This window comes from Penicillium digitatum, chromosome 2, assembly GCF_016767815.1.
Source record: "Penicillium digitatum chromosome 2, complete sequence".
In the NCBI taxonomy this organism is placed as follows: Eukaryota; Fungi; Ascomycota; class Eurotiomycetes; order Eurotiales; family Aspergillaceae; genus Penicillium; species Penicillium digitatum.
This window is the reverse complement of record NC_089385.1, coordinates 1,625,100-1,641,751: the sequence shown is the minus strand read 5'-3', so window position 1 is coordinate 1,641,751 and position 16,652 is coordinate 1,625,100. Positions and strand designations below refer to the sequence as shown.

Below are 16,652 nucleotides of genomic sequence, written 5' to 3'. Positions count from 1 at the left end.
GCCAAGAGTCAGGTGATGAGGGTGTCATATACTGTGCGGATACCATATTAAATTACACAAATGATGACAAACGGTTGGCTAAGAAAGCCTACACCTAAAAAGGACTAAAGGTGTGCATATAGTCAAATTCTACTAAAACTGCCTATAGGCGTATAGGGTGGTGCCTATCCATAGTAATGCTTTATAGCTTTGTAGTGGATATTGCCTGCTTGTTTAAGGCCCGAGGGCAATGTCGTAGTCTAGTCAAGATGTGTATCTCTCGTTTGCCATATGTTTAGGGGTGGTCGGTTTGCTTGTGAAATACGTCGATTTAGGTAATTTGTCAAATAACTACTTCGTGGACCTAATCACATGACTCACGGTAACCCCTTGAACAGTCACGTGTCGTAGGGTTATACCCCAATTGGTCACGTTCTCTGACGCAGGGAAGTGTCTCCCCTTAGTGGTGTTGTATCCCATTTAAAAGATAGATGTGACGTCATCTTTATTAAAAAATGTATTGACATAGAGCACTAACGAATTCGGTAAGCGAGTGGGCCATGTAAGCCAGTGGGCTTACCCAACCCAACCTACCAATTTTAAATATAAAAATATCAACCAAAACGCCATTAAATTAAATATACTAAAATCATCTATCTAGCTAGGCATCCATTAATCTTATGCCCTATTTCTCCACAACCACTACACTTTGGGGGGGGGGCTGTATACGTGGTTGTAAAGCCGGCGAAGGGCTTCTTCGTGGAGGGAGAGGAGGTACTTCAATTGCTTCCACCGGCTCAGTAATCAATTGAGAAGCTTCTTGAACTGAGAGTCCTTCTTCAGCAGGTTTCTGCCTCCGGGATCTAGGACGCTTTTGCTTCTGCTTCTCGTTGGCGGCGCGTAAATCCTTGTTTTCTTTGGCGAGTAAGATAGCACCTTGCATTGTAAGACGGAAGCCTTTTACAAGCTGGTTTAATGCACGATCTGACGGGCTAGGTGGGCTTCGATATCTTGTACGAAGTAAAGCTTTGATTGATGAAGCTTGACGACGTAGTTCTTTCTCCGTAAAGGGGGGTTTTAGGGTAAAATTCTGGCTTGATTCACTCCCCCGGCTGGCTGGGGGGGTTGGGGTTCGAAGCCGAATATCAAGCTTTGAGATCACTCGGTCGGGTGCAAATAGTACTAAACTAGCTGCTCCGAGGTAGACTTCCGCAAAGCCCAACTTTGGGCCCAAGGTCCGGGCTCGAAACCCGACCCGCAACGAGCTGGGGGTCGAACTTTTCAAGCTCGACCCGGACCCCCAGCTCGCAGGGGGGGGGGGGGGGGGGCTCGAAATTGCATAAAACATGGTCTTGGCGTTCATAAAATGGCTGAATCACCCAAATAAATGACCGTCTTTTACCCATGTTTTGGTTTATACATGTAATTCTACTCGATTATCCTAACAAGTAAGGGGAAATATTTGGAAATTCTAGTGAATAGATACATGTCTTTGATACATTAGCATTATAACTAAGCTTTATGACTGTACATATCAGTTTGTTTGGAATGTTCTACGCTTATGAGGTATTACCTATAGAGATATATATTCTGTACTAGGAACTATGTGTATCTTTATGGTGGAGTATCAATATCAGACCAATATCAATTACAAGTGGCTTAACTTGTTCGAATTTCGTATTAAAAGAAAGTCTACACATTTATCATTTCTAAGAGCCTTTTATATTACTAGTCCTAATAGTTTTGGATGAGCTACCTATATTTAAAACTTTCTCATGGCTAATCAGTTGAAACATTTTGAGGAAAATCAAGTTCCAACGAGCTGGGAATGGGCCGGGAATGGGCTATTCATGGCTTTTTACGGGCTATTAATGGGGTTTTCAAGCTTTCGTCGAGCTTTGTGGGGTTTTTTTCGAGCTTCAGGGGCTTTTTTCGAGCCGGCCCCACTTATTATATACAATTCAGGATACTACTATCATCGCCCTCTATTTTGATCTATCGATTATCGATATAACTAGTTAAGTAACACTTCTAGGTGGTAGAGCTTCTTGTAATGTATCGACCCTCCTTTATGCATTCTCAAAAGCCCTTTCTGTTATAGGTTTTATTAACTCTACAATGTCCCAAAATCAGCAGTCTGAGTTTGCATCATCACAATTCGGTGGTGACTACGATAACTTATCCTACCTTATACCCTCCAATTACCCAGCTACGCCATCGACAAGCCAACAGACTTTTGATGTATCTGTACCGGCTTTTCTTCGACCGGACGACCCTCCCTTACTCCCCCATCTTGAACGATTTGAACATGTCGGACCCGATCGGAAAAAGTTATACTTCTTGTATGACAGAATGAATCACCAAGAGTGGGTAGAGTGGTGGTTACAACCCGATTATGGATCAAAGGGCAAGGTCGCATGGCACTCAAATCATCTTTCACATGTCTGGGACCACTTTACCCAGGTAGCCCATAGCAGCGATGGCAGCCCAAAGGTCATGTGTAAGCACTGCTCTGCGATCCTTGAGCATCCTTATGCTGCCAAAAAAGATGCGAACGGGGAAGGATGCGCGTCATGGTACAACTACTATGACTAGGCATCTCAGGACGTCTGCCTGCAACAGGGCTGTAAGTGGTGGTCAGCAACGAGGGGGACTCGATAGGTTTATTCAGTCAACAGTATGGATATCCCTTTAGTACAATTCGTACCACTCATATTATTGAAATAGGATAATACTCTCCGAGAGCCATTCTCCGAGGCAGCTTGGGAGGATAATCCATTACAGTTTATCACGATCAATCGACTTCCCTTTCACCTTATCGAACATCCAACGTTTTGACGGATAATATCACAAGCACACTCGGCCCCAAGCCTCCCATCTATCCCCTCTGCTGATACCGTTCGACGTCGACTATCTGCTCGTGTTAAAGAACGCCAACATTCTACACTCAAACTGCTTCCAGCAGATGCCAAAATCTCAATTGCATTGGATTGCTGGACTTCACCATTCGGACAGGCATTTATGGCAATCACTGGCTATTTTATTGACATTAATTGGTCCTACCGGGAGGTGCTTCTTGGGTTTAAACCCCTTGAAGGTACTCACCCTGGTGCTAATCTAAGTAGTGTTCTCTTAGAGATACTTGCTGATCATAACATCCAGGATCGTGTGTTTGGGATAACTCCGGATAATGCATCGAACAATAAGACCCTTGTTGACTCGCTACAACAGGCCTTGTCGAGCGATATTCATGTTATCCGAATACTCTGTCTTGCACATGTTATCCAATTGAGTCTGAACCAACTTCTTGATCGCTTGAAAGCAGTCCCTCAGAATGATACAACTGAGACCAAATGGTCTGATCGCCAATCAATACTCGCGAAAGCAAATGCCCAAAGCGAAAACCGCAGTATATCTCATACCTTGAACAAGGTACGGTATCTTGCTGTTTATATCCGGGCTAGTCCCCAACGCCGCGAGGCATTCGTTAGTCTTCAGCCCTCAGAGCAGGCACTTATGCCACTTCAGGATGTGAAGACTAGGTGGAACTCAACGTTTCTTATGCTTCGCCGGGCAAAGAGACTCCGTGATTTCCTTGGTACATTCTGCACAGACTACAACTGCGAGGAGATGGCACTTGACAACGATGAATGGCGCCAGATCAATTACCTTCTTTGTCTCACAAAGCCATTCTATGAATATACTCTTGCGCTTTCAAAGACTCGAGATGTGACTGCACATCTAGTATTCCAGATCTACAATATGTTGTTTGAGCACCCTGAGAAGTCTATCAAGCAGCTTCAACGAAAGCATGTCCCATGGAAACAACAGATGCTTTCATCCCTTGAGGCTGGTCGATTGAAGCTTGACGAGTACCATTCGCAGACAGATCATGATCGTGATCATATTTACGCAACTAGTACTATGCTGGCGCCAGATAACAGGTTCCAATTCTTTTTCACCGATGACTGGACAAAGGAATGGCGTGATAAATATCGAGCCTCATTCCAAGATACTCTCTTACCTTACCAAGAGCGTCAAGCTACTAGTCAAGGCCTAACAGTCTCTTCTCCCGGATCAAGGCCAAGCACAGCTCTTCATAATCTACTTCGCCCAAAGAAACCCAAAGCGAAGCCGGTTGGCGAATAGATGTCGTTGATTCCGAGCCGCTACCCTTTTGGCGAGAGAACCATAGCCTTTTTCCTGCGATTGCTTCGCTTGCGCGGGATATTCTTACAATTCCAGCAACTGGTGCAGGTGTGGAACGATTGTTTAACACTGCTCGCGATATTTGCCATTATCACCGCGGTCGTATGAAGGCTGAGACTATTGAAGAGTTAATGCTATTCCTTTGTACATCAAGATTTGACCTTGAATTACATGAGGCAAAGGAGCTTGAACGATTCTTCTCTCTGAATGAGATCGAAGCACTGAGAGAGGAAAAGGACGATAAGCTTGATGATGTTGAATTTGAACAGATCAGTGATACAGAAGAACAGCCTGAGATTTCTGGGGGTTTGATTGATGTTGATGATGATAATACTGGTGATAATGATGCTGGCGATCCTCCATTGCCAAGTTATAGTACTCAGCCACGTATGTCAGGGAGGAAAAGGAAGCATGTAGAGGATGATATGTATCAGTCTCATTAGTTTACACTGAAATTAATCACAATACTTTAATATATGCTTGAACAAATCAATAATTTATTGAATTTGAAGTGAACGATGTAATCGAAATACTCAAAATTACTGGGAATTCCTGCATTATTTGTGCAGTCACGAGAGATTGGTATGTTTGCATTGTTTAGTCGAAGGGGGGGCTCGGGGGCCCCCCCCCATCCGAGCTGTGGGCCCAAACCAAAAGCCCGAAGCCTGCTGCGAGCTTTGGGGATAGGCCCGAAACCCGACCCTTTTGAGGGTCGAGTCGGGTCGGGTTTCGGGCTTTTCGAGCTTTGCGGAAGTCTACTCCGAAGCGCCAATCCTCTAGGAGGCTGTTAAACCATGAATTTATAAAGACTTTGCCTTTAAAAATTATACACGGAGGAAGCACCTACCCAGAAGCATTCGTACATTCAACTACCGTCACCCATTCACGATTTCTAGGTTGCAAAACCGGCCTCCGACCGTAGTATTCACTCCTCGTAATAACCTTCGCAGTTACAGTCAATCCCATTGCAAAACCAGTCTCATCAAAGTTATAGATATCATCAGGGTCGATTCCAAATTGAAGGATTGTCTTTTGAACCAAATCAAACCACCCCCCAATGATTTTAGGATCTTCGCATTTCGCACGCTCGTAGTTATATCGTTTTGAGAATCGGGAGGATAGGAGAGGATGCCGTTTCACGAAGTTATATACCTATTTCTCGCCGACCGAAAGAACCGGGGTAGTTCCACGCTTTTGAAGAAGAAGATCTGCCATTTCTTGTACTATAGAGGGCCGGGGGCTAATCCACGAGAATCCATAGAGAGGATCCATTTCTGAAGAGATTACTCTTCAGTATCGGTCAATTTATAAGAGTTGGCGCGAGAAATCGCGCGGTGTTGTATACCATTCAGGCGGGTAGAAAGGGTGGATCTTGGGACGTTAAAACGGCGCGCCATTTCACGAATTGAAGAGATTTATTGATTTTTAAAAGCCTGGATAGCTAATAAAATCCTACCCTCTTGCTCTGCTGAATTGCTAGAGGATCGGGATCGAATTGGTGGCATAGTGGGTGATTGAACTAACTAAGTGCTAATCAATGGACGCCTTTTGGGTTGGGTGGCCTGTCACGGTGCGAACCGTGATGCTTAGTAAGAGGAAGATCACGGCACGTGATCTCTGACCTGTTTATCTGAACTTCAGTTCTAGATCCTGTTGTAGCTCTTCGAGCTACGTCTTGTATAATAGCCTGCCCCTGCCTGTACCTGTCAAGTGGAATCTGATCTGTTACGACCTGTTCCTACCAGTCATCTCCTATCATACCGTCCTGCCAGCCCGCACCCTGACATGGCCCACTGGCTTACATGGCCCACTCGCTTACCGAATACGTTATGTTTCAACAAGACAGGTGTATACAGACCCGATGACCGCTTTAAAGTAGGTGGGTAAATTCCACCCACACCGACCTTTGTATTGCACGACCAGAGCAATAATCAAAAAGGGGGTACTAAAAATCCAGAGTGGGAATAAAATCCCTGGAACAATTTACACTCTTATAATTTTTCGTTTGATCTGCACTCCTTCAGGATATGGTATTAGCCCTCACCGTTCAACAATAATTATTCTATGGGAAATAGTAGGTTGGTTGGGGTTGTTTACAATCATGGCATGATCGTTATGGGTGTTTGAATCTCCCAATCTTCCCATTGTACACAGGTTTTAAATCCTTCTCCATTCTTAAATAAAACGTATTGTATTACCTCATGATCTCATCAAGTATGTTGTACCCAAACAAGTGTGATTTTGACCCGAGGCCCCGCCAAGAGAGCATAGATGCATTGTTCCTGGCCCTACAAAAGGGCTGCCTACGCGTGGCTGATAGTGCAAAGTACCTCTGCCGATATTGAATTGTATGTACTACTACTTCGTAGTGTGTGATGACATCACCCATATACGGACGAAAGAAACATTCTAGACGCCTAGCGCAGGCAGCCATTCAAAACTATGACTCAAGGTGCCAACCTTCCAAGGTTAGGAAGAATACATATGAGTCAGACTCAAGTTCCCCCAAGCCTCATCAATTGGTCAATAACACTTGATTATGATATCTATCAGAGATGAGAAATCCCCTCCTAGAAAATGACTAAAAAAAAAGTGTCGGTTTTGTGAAATTGTGAAGCAGAAAAGCAAAAGCAAGAGAACACAAACAATTAAAAGATAAGGATAAACACCAATAGATCACATGGGACAAGGTGTCAATGGTATTAAATGATTGGCTCACCTATCCTGCGGCTGATCCTATGAGGTGATTGCCCGCATGGGATGTTGTCACATGTGGCAGTCGGACTTGGGCAGGAAAAAAAATGGAAAAGTGCTTTACATTAAAACCGAAAGTTACCATAAATTTACAGTTACTAATGAGGATTGGGCATACCTTCCAAACTATTTAGGTATAGGTACACATCCACATGAAGCACTGGATTTTTACAAAACTAAAACCATGTACTTAAACCCCCCACCTTTGTATGAATCATTGAAAGAACGGAGTTATGGGAAGTGCTACGGAGTACAAACTTAGTAAATGAAGTAAAGTAAAGTACCGTAATTACTTTACTGTATGTACCAAATGATGAGATCAGCTGGTTCTTTCCAAATGACGCCCAAACACCATATCATTTCCCCTCTCTTGATCCCCTTTGCGCTCTGATGCTCTACCACCTAACCCTTTTACAGTCAGTCCACTGGTCTCATGAGAAACTCGGAATCTCCATTAAGCGCCACCCCGCAGTTTATCATCACACCCTCAGCATCCCAACTGACTCACAGTTCGCTTTCAAGATTCCCTATCTTTTTTCTCTTCTGTTCCTCTCTTCTGACTTTTCATTTTCACTTGGTCCACTTTCAATGGACCATTCCCCTTTTCATCAAAGTGACATCTTGGGCCATTGGAGCCTTAACGCCGAGACTTAGGTCATATTGGCTTATCGCCACTCAAGAGAGACAAAGAGGCAGACCTGACAAATCACTTGTATTTGCCTGGTGATTCAACTTCCATTGACTTCCATAAACACTCGCTCATCAACTTTCGCCATCCATCTTCCCACCATTCCTGGTGTATTCATCCCCTCCCCCTTATCTTTCCGGATACCTTAGGCCTGGACACCATTGACTACTTTAACCTCTCTTTGCCAATTGCCGTTGGCTTAACGGTATTTAATCTGAAATGACTTCGTCTACTGGCTGGCAGCCAGCCAAACAGCCGACCGCTATGCACCGTCTCCCATCCGTTTCTAGCCTCATGTCACCCCCAGAGACCAAGCCTCTCGAGAGCTTTTCTGTCTCGCTTTCACCGTTTGCAAAGCCTCGAGATGCTTCCGCTCATGACATACAACTTCCACCCATCTCAGCTGATCGAAAGCGGACGCAGTCAGAGGTGGACCTCCCTTCGCCACCTGTAACTCCCTACACGGGGAACAAGAAGAGCAATTCCCACGTCTCGGACCAAATTGAAAGGGAAATGGGATCCCCCAGGGACCCTGTTCTTTTCCCCCCTCAGGATTCCGTTACTGACGTTGCCACGGATGAGCCGTTGTTCGGCCCCGTTCACCCACCATCTGCGGAGGCACTTGTGGAAGAGCACATGAAATCACACATGGCAATTTTTCGCAATAAGTTGAATAAACCCACACGAGATGAATATCTCCTAGCGCTCTCTTGTGTTCCCATTGTTTCAACCCAGTACAATCGAAATCCGGGTGCTTGGGCCCGAGAGGAACGGGAGACGCTGGAGCGCCAAATGGCCATGATGAACCGCTATCGCTCAGGAAACTACGAACCAAAGTTGAAGAAGATTGCTCCTGCTCCAGTTAAAAGATCAGGAACTCAACCGCGCGTGCAGCGAAGCCGGGTCAAACGTACCCCTAAATCCACACCTAAGCAGCAGGTGTTTGATAACTTCGATCCCCCCCAAACTCCGCTTACCAAACCGCGTGCCTTGGGTTCGAATCGCGATGACACCGATTATCACTCACTCAGGGACTATTCACCCCCGGTAGACACGCTAGGCAGTAATGCCAAAGCATTGAAGGCCGATTGGAAGGGGCAGATGTTAGATTTGAGCAATGACCCGGACAGAAACAATCTCTGTCCCGCCGAGCTCAGTCTAGCCTCCACCCTGAGACTTTCATGTGCGACTTACCTATGCAGCAAGCGTCGAATTTTTGAAGCTCGAGTTCGAGCTCTTGGCGTTGGCAAAGAGTTTCGCAAAACAGATGCGCAGCAGGCTTGCAAGATCGATGTCAATAAAGCCAGCAAACTTTGGACCGCTTACGAACGTGTGGGTTGGTTTAAAGCTGAACATTTCCACCAGTACCTAGCATGATATTGCAGGTTAAATATTCTGATGGTACCGTTAATAATGATTCCGCCAATTCAACAAAGCCCGTGTGTCGCCTCCCATCACGAGCTGAGCCATCAAAAACACCGTTCGCAATAACTGACCCCTCCATCCCAGTGTCTTATTACTGCGAAATACAGCCCTCGTCTCTTAATTCATACTTGGGTGCTCTCAGCTCTCTGAACCTGGCCAAGACATCATACATGGATGGGTGTTCCCTGGATCAAACCATCTCACTTGTTGGCCTTTCGGTTTCCTTTTCAATTGCTATTTTGCTCTTACGACTCGTCATGACACGTTCTTCTTTCTTTTTCTTTTCCTTCTGAGATTCCCCCCTTTCTTGACTTGCTTGTTTTGCATACAGACACCTCATGGGATTTGGTCTTTTTTTTTCCAACTTTGATTGCTGGTTACATGGCGTATGGGTGTTTTAATTCCGTTTCGCTTTGGTCTAGAATGGCAGGCTCGGCTAGCCACAGGTGTTTTCTTTTTTCTATTGCGATGGAATTTACGACTTGTTCTTCTATTCCTTCTTCCTTTTTCAAATAGGCAATAGCACATAGGATAAGACCTGATGGTATGGTTCTCCTACATCACAATGAATTGAAATGAAATCGAGGCATACTTGTAAATGACATGCTATTAATAAACCGCAAACAAGACGTATAATCTTTATTCCGTTAATTTACATTAGCCACCAGTCGAAATGTCAGCTTGATACCGATGTAGTTTCTGATCGAAACCAAAATAAAGCGGTGGGGCGCAACCGTGTTCCTCCGACAGCCCGGCGCCACCTTTTTTTGACGTATCCCTTGAATCTTCTTTCCGCTTCACTCCAATCTGGACCATCCAATTTCCTCTTTGAAATAATCCTGGTCAGAAGCCATGTCTCAGGAGGTGACTCGTGCTGAGTCCATTGAGGAACAGGAGCGTGCAAGGGGGGATGGCGATAAGAAGCCAAAGTCTCGCCGACCAGCCAGTAGGTTCTGGGATCTCATCAACCTTTGGTCACAACTAAGTTGTTCGTACCAGATACTGCTTTCCGCCAGCAAAGATTGAAAGCATGGCAGTGAGCTTGGGATTCGTGTATCTGCACCTGGACTACCGTGCTAACCTTCCACTAGACCTATCTTAACCCCTAAAAGCGTTCTACCTCTGTTTTTTATCGTCGGCGTTATCTTTGCCCCGATTGGTGGTGTTCTCCTCTGGGCAAGTTCACTAGTATGCCTCGTTCCAGCACCCCCTTCATAGAACAGCTCTGACCAGCTGTGTGTTCTAGGTCCAAGAAATTTCCATCGATTACTCCGACTGCTCCAGACAGGCACCGACCGACAGCTATGCTTCCGTTCCTCATTATTCGGCGACCTTCAAGTCTTCTAAAGCCATATCAGCACCAACTTGGCGCAAGTCTATCAACGAGTCTGACTCGGGCACCGTTACTTGCACTCTTCTTTTCGAGGTTCCGAACGAGCTTCCAGCACCGGTTTTCATGTATTACCGCCTTACTAACTTTTATCAAAACCACCGCCGATATGTTCAGTCCCTCGATTTGAATCAGCTGAAAGGAGATGCGGTCTCCTACAGTACAATCAAGGGTGGCACATGTGATCCCCTAGCGGTCAATACCACGGCTCGGAAGGTATACTATCCCTGCGGACTGATTGCAAACTCATTTTTCAACGACACAATTGGGAAGCCCCAAATCCTAGATCCGAATGCCTCTGAGAACGACAAACAATACTACGAAATGACCACTAAAGGCATTGCGTGGGAAAGTGACAAGAAACTCATCAAAAACACAAAGTACAATATGGATGACGTACTGCCGCCACCAAACTGGGTCTGGGCCAGCGAGAACGGTGTCTACAAAGAGGATCCCAATTTACATGAAAATGAAGCCTTCATGGTTTGGATGAGAACGGCTGGTTTGCCATCGTTCAGCAAGCTCTCCCGCCGTAATGATACCCATGGCATGCCTGCTGCAAAATACTCCATCGACATTGTTGATCGTATGTGTTAAACTACTGCCGCCTCGTCCAAATTTTACTAAACTATTTAGGCTTTAATGTCACTGAATACGATGGAACCAAGTCGATCTTGATCTCTACCCGAACAGTGCTGGGAGGTAAGAATCCGTTTATGGGAATCGCTTATGTGGTTGTTGGAGGAATCTGCGTTATTCTCGGGGCTTTGTTTACTGTCGCGCACTTGGTGCGTCCGAGGTATGATTCTTTCTTTATTCTCTTTCGGAATAGAAATTTCAAACAACTAACTTCCTTGACCAGAAAACTTGGCGACCACACTTATCTTACTTGGGATTCAAATCAACCGAGCACTGCTATTGCCACGGGACGGGATAATGCCCCTTAGACCTTCTCTTCCTTTCTTCGGTTTTTTTTTTTCTGGCGTTTTCTTCTTGTTTCAACATGCCCATGTAAATATTTTCTGTGCTCAATGACCTCATCCCTGAACTTCTAACATACCAATCGTTTTATTTCCTGCGATCGTTTACATGCTCGTGCCCCTTGCCCAAGACATGCATTCCCGCATGACGCAGCATTCTTAATGGAATCGATCAGGTTTTATGATCCCGCCGCGCCAACTATGGTCAACCGTTAGATTGATGGTTCTTTTTTGGTTCTTCGCCCGCTCTTACTTTCTTTTGGAACAGGCGTGAGGAGGGGAATCATCTCGACACAATGCATCATGGTCCGTCACTCATTTTTCCAACTCGTCGTTCTTGTCACTCTTTTTCTGCAGATTCGGTGCAGCCCATTTGCTGTCCAGAAAAGAGGCACCTGTGCTACTGAAGACCCCGGTGAGGATTTCTTGCACGAGCTAGGGCGTCTCAAGTCGGATGAAGCCGATCCCGCCATCTCGCAGGCCAGGAAGCTTCCGATCGAGATTGAGACCTGGTTCCACATCGTTAGCCGCAAGTCGGAGTCTACCCAAGTCACTGATGATATGATCAATCTTCAAGTCAGTTGCTGCTTTTTCGACTGGCATCTCAGTGCTAAATTTTAATTTGCCTACAGCTTTCTATTCTACAACAATCTTATGCAGATTCTGGCATTTCCTACCGACTGCAAGGTGTGACTCGTCATGTCAATGATAAATGGGCAAGTAACGCGGATGATATAGCAATGAAAACCACTCTGCGAAAAGGAAGCTATCGAACGTTAAACGTTTACTTCCAAACCGATCTCCAGGCCTCACCTGGACAGACAGGACGCGCCTTCGGGTACAGGGGTGCAGCCACCAATAATGACCTGACATCGAGCGTTCTTGGATTCTGCACCTTGCCTGATCCGAGTGTCAATGCTAGTAGCCCGGCTTCTCACTATGTCAAGGATGGCTGCAATGTTTTGGCCAAAACAATGCCCGGTGGCTCCTTGGATCTTTATAATCGAGGTGGAACTGTTATTCACGAGATTGGACACTGGCATGGCCTTTTGCACACATTCCAGGGGGAATCTTGTTCTGCAGATGATCCTGGCGACCACATAAGTGACACACCACAACAGTCCACCCCGACAGATGGGTGCCCTGCCCAGAAGAATTCGTGTCCGGACTCCCCTGGGCTGGATGCGATCCATGACTTCATGGATTATTCATCAGATGTATGTTATGAGCGCTTTACACCCGGACAAGGAGCGCGCATGCGAAGTATGTGGATATCCATGCGTGAGGGAAAATAGCGTTGACAAACATTTCAACACAGGCTCCGTGTGGAGTTCATTCGCAGCCACATGTCCACATAGGATACGCAAGGTCAGAATCTAGCCGGCCTGTTACCGTAGTTAGTTTTTGCGATTTAGAGTAATGCTATCTGTCTAAAGATTCCTTGAACGAATAGCAAGCGTAATTATTGGGATACAGTACAGCAACGAGACGTTGAGAGACTAGTTTCTTCCCGATCAACACCATGATTTCCCATCCGCCGTGGGCTTGAGCCAAATCATACGCATTTGAAAGTCCAATCCAGAGATAAGCAAGGCATACGTAGCCGACTTAACTTGCCCATCGATTGAAACACAAAGTGCAACAAAGGAAGTAAGACGAAGTCTTTTGGTGCCCCAGCAACAATAGTCGATTAGCGCTTGCGTTTGATCCCGCGGTCATTGTCATCATGGTCGGTCTCCTTGTCTTTACGTTTCGCCTTTTCCTCAAGCGCGTCCCAGTCCTCGCCACTCTCCTCCTCGCCACTGAAGTCTTCCTCGCTGGCATCGGCACTCGCGTCGTCATCAAATTCGCTGTCTTCCTCCGAACTCTCGTCTCCAGCTGCAAGCTCCGAATCTGACAACTCGAAAGCCGACTCCTCTTCCTCATCTGAACCATTCTCAGAGTCCGACTCGGCTGATAAGAAAGACCACCCGCCATCGGCAAAGAAGCCGTACGGATCGCTGACGACCGTCTTCATGATCGTGGTCCAATTCAGGTTGAGCGGACCCTCGGTGAATGCAATGTCAACAGAATCAAGCCAGTCCTTAACACCCTCAAGTGCCTCAACAGGAATCGTGTTGATGTGAACAGGAGTGCGGCGGAAATCCTTAAAAACGAAGACCATGTCGAAGTTTTTAAGTCCAAACTACGCACGAATTAGCAAACCATGCCGACAAATAGTAATAGGCGGAAAACAATACCTGAACCCTCTCTAGATGGGCAATCTCGATTTCATTCAACGTGACAGTGGTGAAAGGAGGTTCAGTGAGCTGAACGAGGGCATCTGTGGTCGGCTGAATCAAGACATTGGACCGGTTTGGGACGCCGGTAAAGCCAATTTCCCTGAAAGGAATATCGACATCGACCCCCTCGTCCTTGCCAGCGTCCGCAATCTTCTCCGCAAAGGCCTTGAACTCGCGGTCCAACGCAGCTCTCCGTCGTCTTTCCTCCTGTTCAGCCTCAAATTCTTCCTCGTCTCCATAGCGGTGTTTGCGCCGACGGTTTCCTGTTTCATCAAATTGCATCTCAGTGGCCTCGCGATAGAATTGAATATCCTTTGTCTTTCGCTTTCCAATCATGATGGGCGTCTTGAGATGCACATGGATGAGAACGATCAATTCATGGGCACATGGTTGGAAGAACAGATGCTTCACGTTGCTAAAGAGCACGTCGACATGTTCATTGCGGAAGGGCGATAGGTACCGAAGACCATTTTGATGAATCTCGACTTCTCCCGGAACACGCTTTCCATCCAAGGGAGGTCTGAGGTATACGTCAGGGAGTTTCACTGGGCGTCGGTTTCTAATTTCAACAAGTTTATCCTGCTCAACAACATCTTCCAATTCCTTTTTCTCCTGCTCTCGTCTCAATGCCGTCTTGCGAAGTTCAGTGATATCCTGGGCAACTCGTGCAAGCCGGTCATTATCCTTGGATCGGAGAGTGAGGTTGCGAACGAAATGAGCTGACAAGTCCTCAAAGGGCTGGTCATCCTTTCGACCCACACCCTGACCTGGAGACAGGAAGTTGATTCGCAGGTAGGCGTATTCCCCTTCGTCGCTTTTGCTGGCGTTCTTTATGGTGTTGATATGGAAGGGGACTGGTCGGCCCATGATAGGCACAATCACGGTTGAAGTCTTGAGGTCGACATACACTGTAAGGTCTTTGACCTTCGTAGGGAGTTGGTTGTCGCGCTTGTAAGATTCAAAGCGCTTGAATTTCTTCTGTGCCACCCCATTCTCGTCTCCAGTAGTACCAGTGAACCGATCCAAGCCTTCCTTTGTCTTTTTCGCAGCCAGCTCTTTCTGATGCTCTCGACGACGGGCTTCAGCTCCCTCATTGACCTGAGTGGGTCTTTCAGCACGAAGTTTGGTTCTTGTGACGTTTCTGCCAGCAGTCGCGCCAGACTTCGCCTCTTTTTTCTCCTTCACAGGCTTCTCGGGTTCTTCTTCATCCCCGAAATAGAATGAGATTGAGTCCATGTCAATACCGGCGTCTTTGGTAAAAATGTGAGGCCCACTTTCCCCGACACGAACCGTATCGGTGATGACCATAGAATAGCCACCATTCTTGGCATTCTTTGAGTCTGGATCCTTCACATCAGTCAGTCCGATCGTAATAGACAGCGTCATGCCGTTTTTTAAGACGCGATTGTTCTTGGCATTGAGAACCATGTTGGCATCCCGGAGCTCGATTCCAATCCCTGCGCCAACGTTCTTGACAAAGTGTCCCTCCAGCTCAGGCTTCTTGGTACGGACAAGGCTGAGTGCCTTGTTGTAAACGTCCTTAGCAACCACACCATCTCGAACCTCTTTCATGGTTGCTTCATGGAGACTTAGCAGCAAGGCATAATTTGCTTCTTGTGATTTGGTTGGGTCAACCAAATAAGTACGCCCAATGAGCGAGCTGTATGTCTTGTATCTGATTCCAAAGCTAGACAAAATGATGCCAGGTTCAAGGTTTTTATTGTCGGGAGTCGCTGTGAGCTTGAGATCATAGGCTCCTCCACTTTGAATTACAGGCCCGTAGGCCCAGTCGATTTGCTGAGAATCAAATTCCGAGGGCAGCCGCGCCAGCTTGTTGAAGAATTTCCCATCGTCAATCTTTGCATCAACCTTTGCAGCAAGGGCCTTGTGTGTCATCTTCTTTTCTTCGTCGAGCAAACGTGACATCTCATCGACGAAGTACTCTGACATGAGGCCACTGCAAGCTCTCGAAGCATTGCGGATTGAAACCTTTAAGTCTGTATCAGCAAAAGCCACTTGTTAAACACGCTGTCATAGATAAACACACCAATTCATCAGAATCTTTGATTGCAAAAGCAGCTGAGAGCGCAGGTGCTATGTCAACCTCTTCCACTTCTTTCGATAGTTCCGCAAATGCACGTTTCCATTCATCTGCGAAGGGCCCTGAAGCGGTGTTTTTCGGTAAAGTGCCAACTTTGTTCTGCAGTTGTTGTGTGGTTAGTGGAAGGCAAATAAAACCAGTGTTTCAAGGGTTGTTTTGACTCACCCCTGCACCCTTGATGATATCCAAGCATTTATCAAACGCTTTGGTCTTTGATTCTGGGTCTTTGGCAGTGACCAGGATCTCGACCGGAATCCTTCCTTCTTTCAGCGGCTCGAGATGTTTCGCTTATGTTTGTTCACATCAGTTATACAGTGTGCAAAAGTCCATGCATTGATAATCACCTTTCTTGGCTGTGGTGACCACATAAATCGCTTCAGCTGTGAGAACAAACAGTGTAGCTGGGAATTCATAACCCAAAAGCCAGAACTAAGCACAAAGTCAATTAGTAACGATGTCATGAAGCTCTTGGGCTATAGGGCACCAAAATAGGACTTTGAAGGATGATTCACATACATGCATCGCATTATTCTTCTGGAATGAGTTCTCCTCATCAGTTTTGCCCATTAGAATGACGATGGACCCTGCATTGCCAAAGAGGGCATTGCCGGAGCGCCTGTCGGCCTTCCATGACGCATAGAAACTAAAAAGGCGGTTGAAAAAGTTGTTATTATCAATAACAATCTCATCAGCCATGGTAACAGCCTAGTGCGAGCAAGGTATGCCGCAGTGAGAAACTGACTTAATAGCAAGAGAGCTCGGTGTAGAAGCGAAGGAGCTATTGTAGGTATGTCTGGGTGTTAATTTGTTGAGGATAAAGAATAAGGTAGATGGGCGATGAAGG

At 46.2% G+C, this 16,652-nt stretch overlaps 4 protein-coding genes across 4 annotated transcripts; 3 read left to right on the top strand and 1 right to left on the bottom strand.

The window, feature by feature from the left end:
* Nucleotides 1-7,894: 7,894 nt before the first annotated feature.
* Nucleotides 7,895-9,205, top strand: Pdw03_6654 (SWIRM; the record flags this gene model as incomplete). Its single annotated transcript, XM_014679785.2, has 3 exons — nucleotides 7,895-8,962; nucleotides 9,016-9,069; nucleotides 9,140-9,205. The coding sequence occupies 3 exons, from the start codon at nucleotides 7,895-7,897 to the stop codon at nucleotides 9,203-9,205; spliced, it is 1,188 nt and encodes a 395-aa protein (XP_014535271.2).
* A 702-nt stretch (nucleotides 9,206-9,907) lies between these two features.
* Pdw03_6653 (LEM3/CDC50 family protein) lies at nucleotides 9,908-11,392 on the top strand (the record flags this gene model as incomplete). The annotated part of the gene is made up of 7 exons (XM_066101412.1): nucleotides 9,908-10,001; nucleotides 10,055-10,091; nucleotides 10,147-10,243; nucleotides 10,302-10,661; nucleotides 10,719-11,031; nucleotides 11,082-11,244; nucleotides 11,308-11,392. 7 exons carry the CDS (start codon nucleotides 9,908-9,910, stop codon nucleotides 11,390-11,392), a joined length of 1,149 nt encoding a protein of 382 aa, XP_065956495.1.
* Nucleotides 11,393-11,728: 336 nt separating this feature from the next.
* On the top strand, nucleotides 11,729-12,805 carry Pdw03_6652 (Extracellular metalloprotease; the record flags this gene model as incomplete). The annotated part of the gene is made up of 3 exons (XM_014679787.2): nucleotides 11,729-12,001; nucleotides 12,058-12,688; nucleotides 12,744-12,805. 3 exons carry the CDS (start codon nucleotides 11,729-11,731, stop codon nucleotides 12,803-12,805), a joined length of 966 nt encoding a protein of 321 aa, XP_014535273.2.
* Nucleotides 12,806-13,115: 310 nt separating this feature from the next.
* Pdw03_6651 (Peptidase M24, structural domain) lies at nucleotides 13,116-16,504 on the bottom strand (the record flags this gene model as incomplete). The annotated part of the gene is made up of 6 exons (XM_014679788.1): nucleotides 13,116-13,610; nucleotides 13,666-15,696; nucleotides 15,755-15,907; nucleotides 15,974-16,095; nucleotides 16,153-16,237; nucleotides 16,325-16,504. The coding sequence occupies 6 exons, from the start codon at nucleotides 16,502-16,504 to the stop codon at nucleotides 13,116-13,118; spliced, it is 3,066 nt and encodes a 1,021-aa protein (XP_014535274.1).
* Between the last annotated feature and the right edge of the window lie 148 nt (nucleotides 16,505-16,652).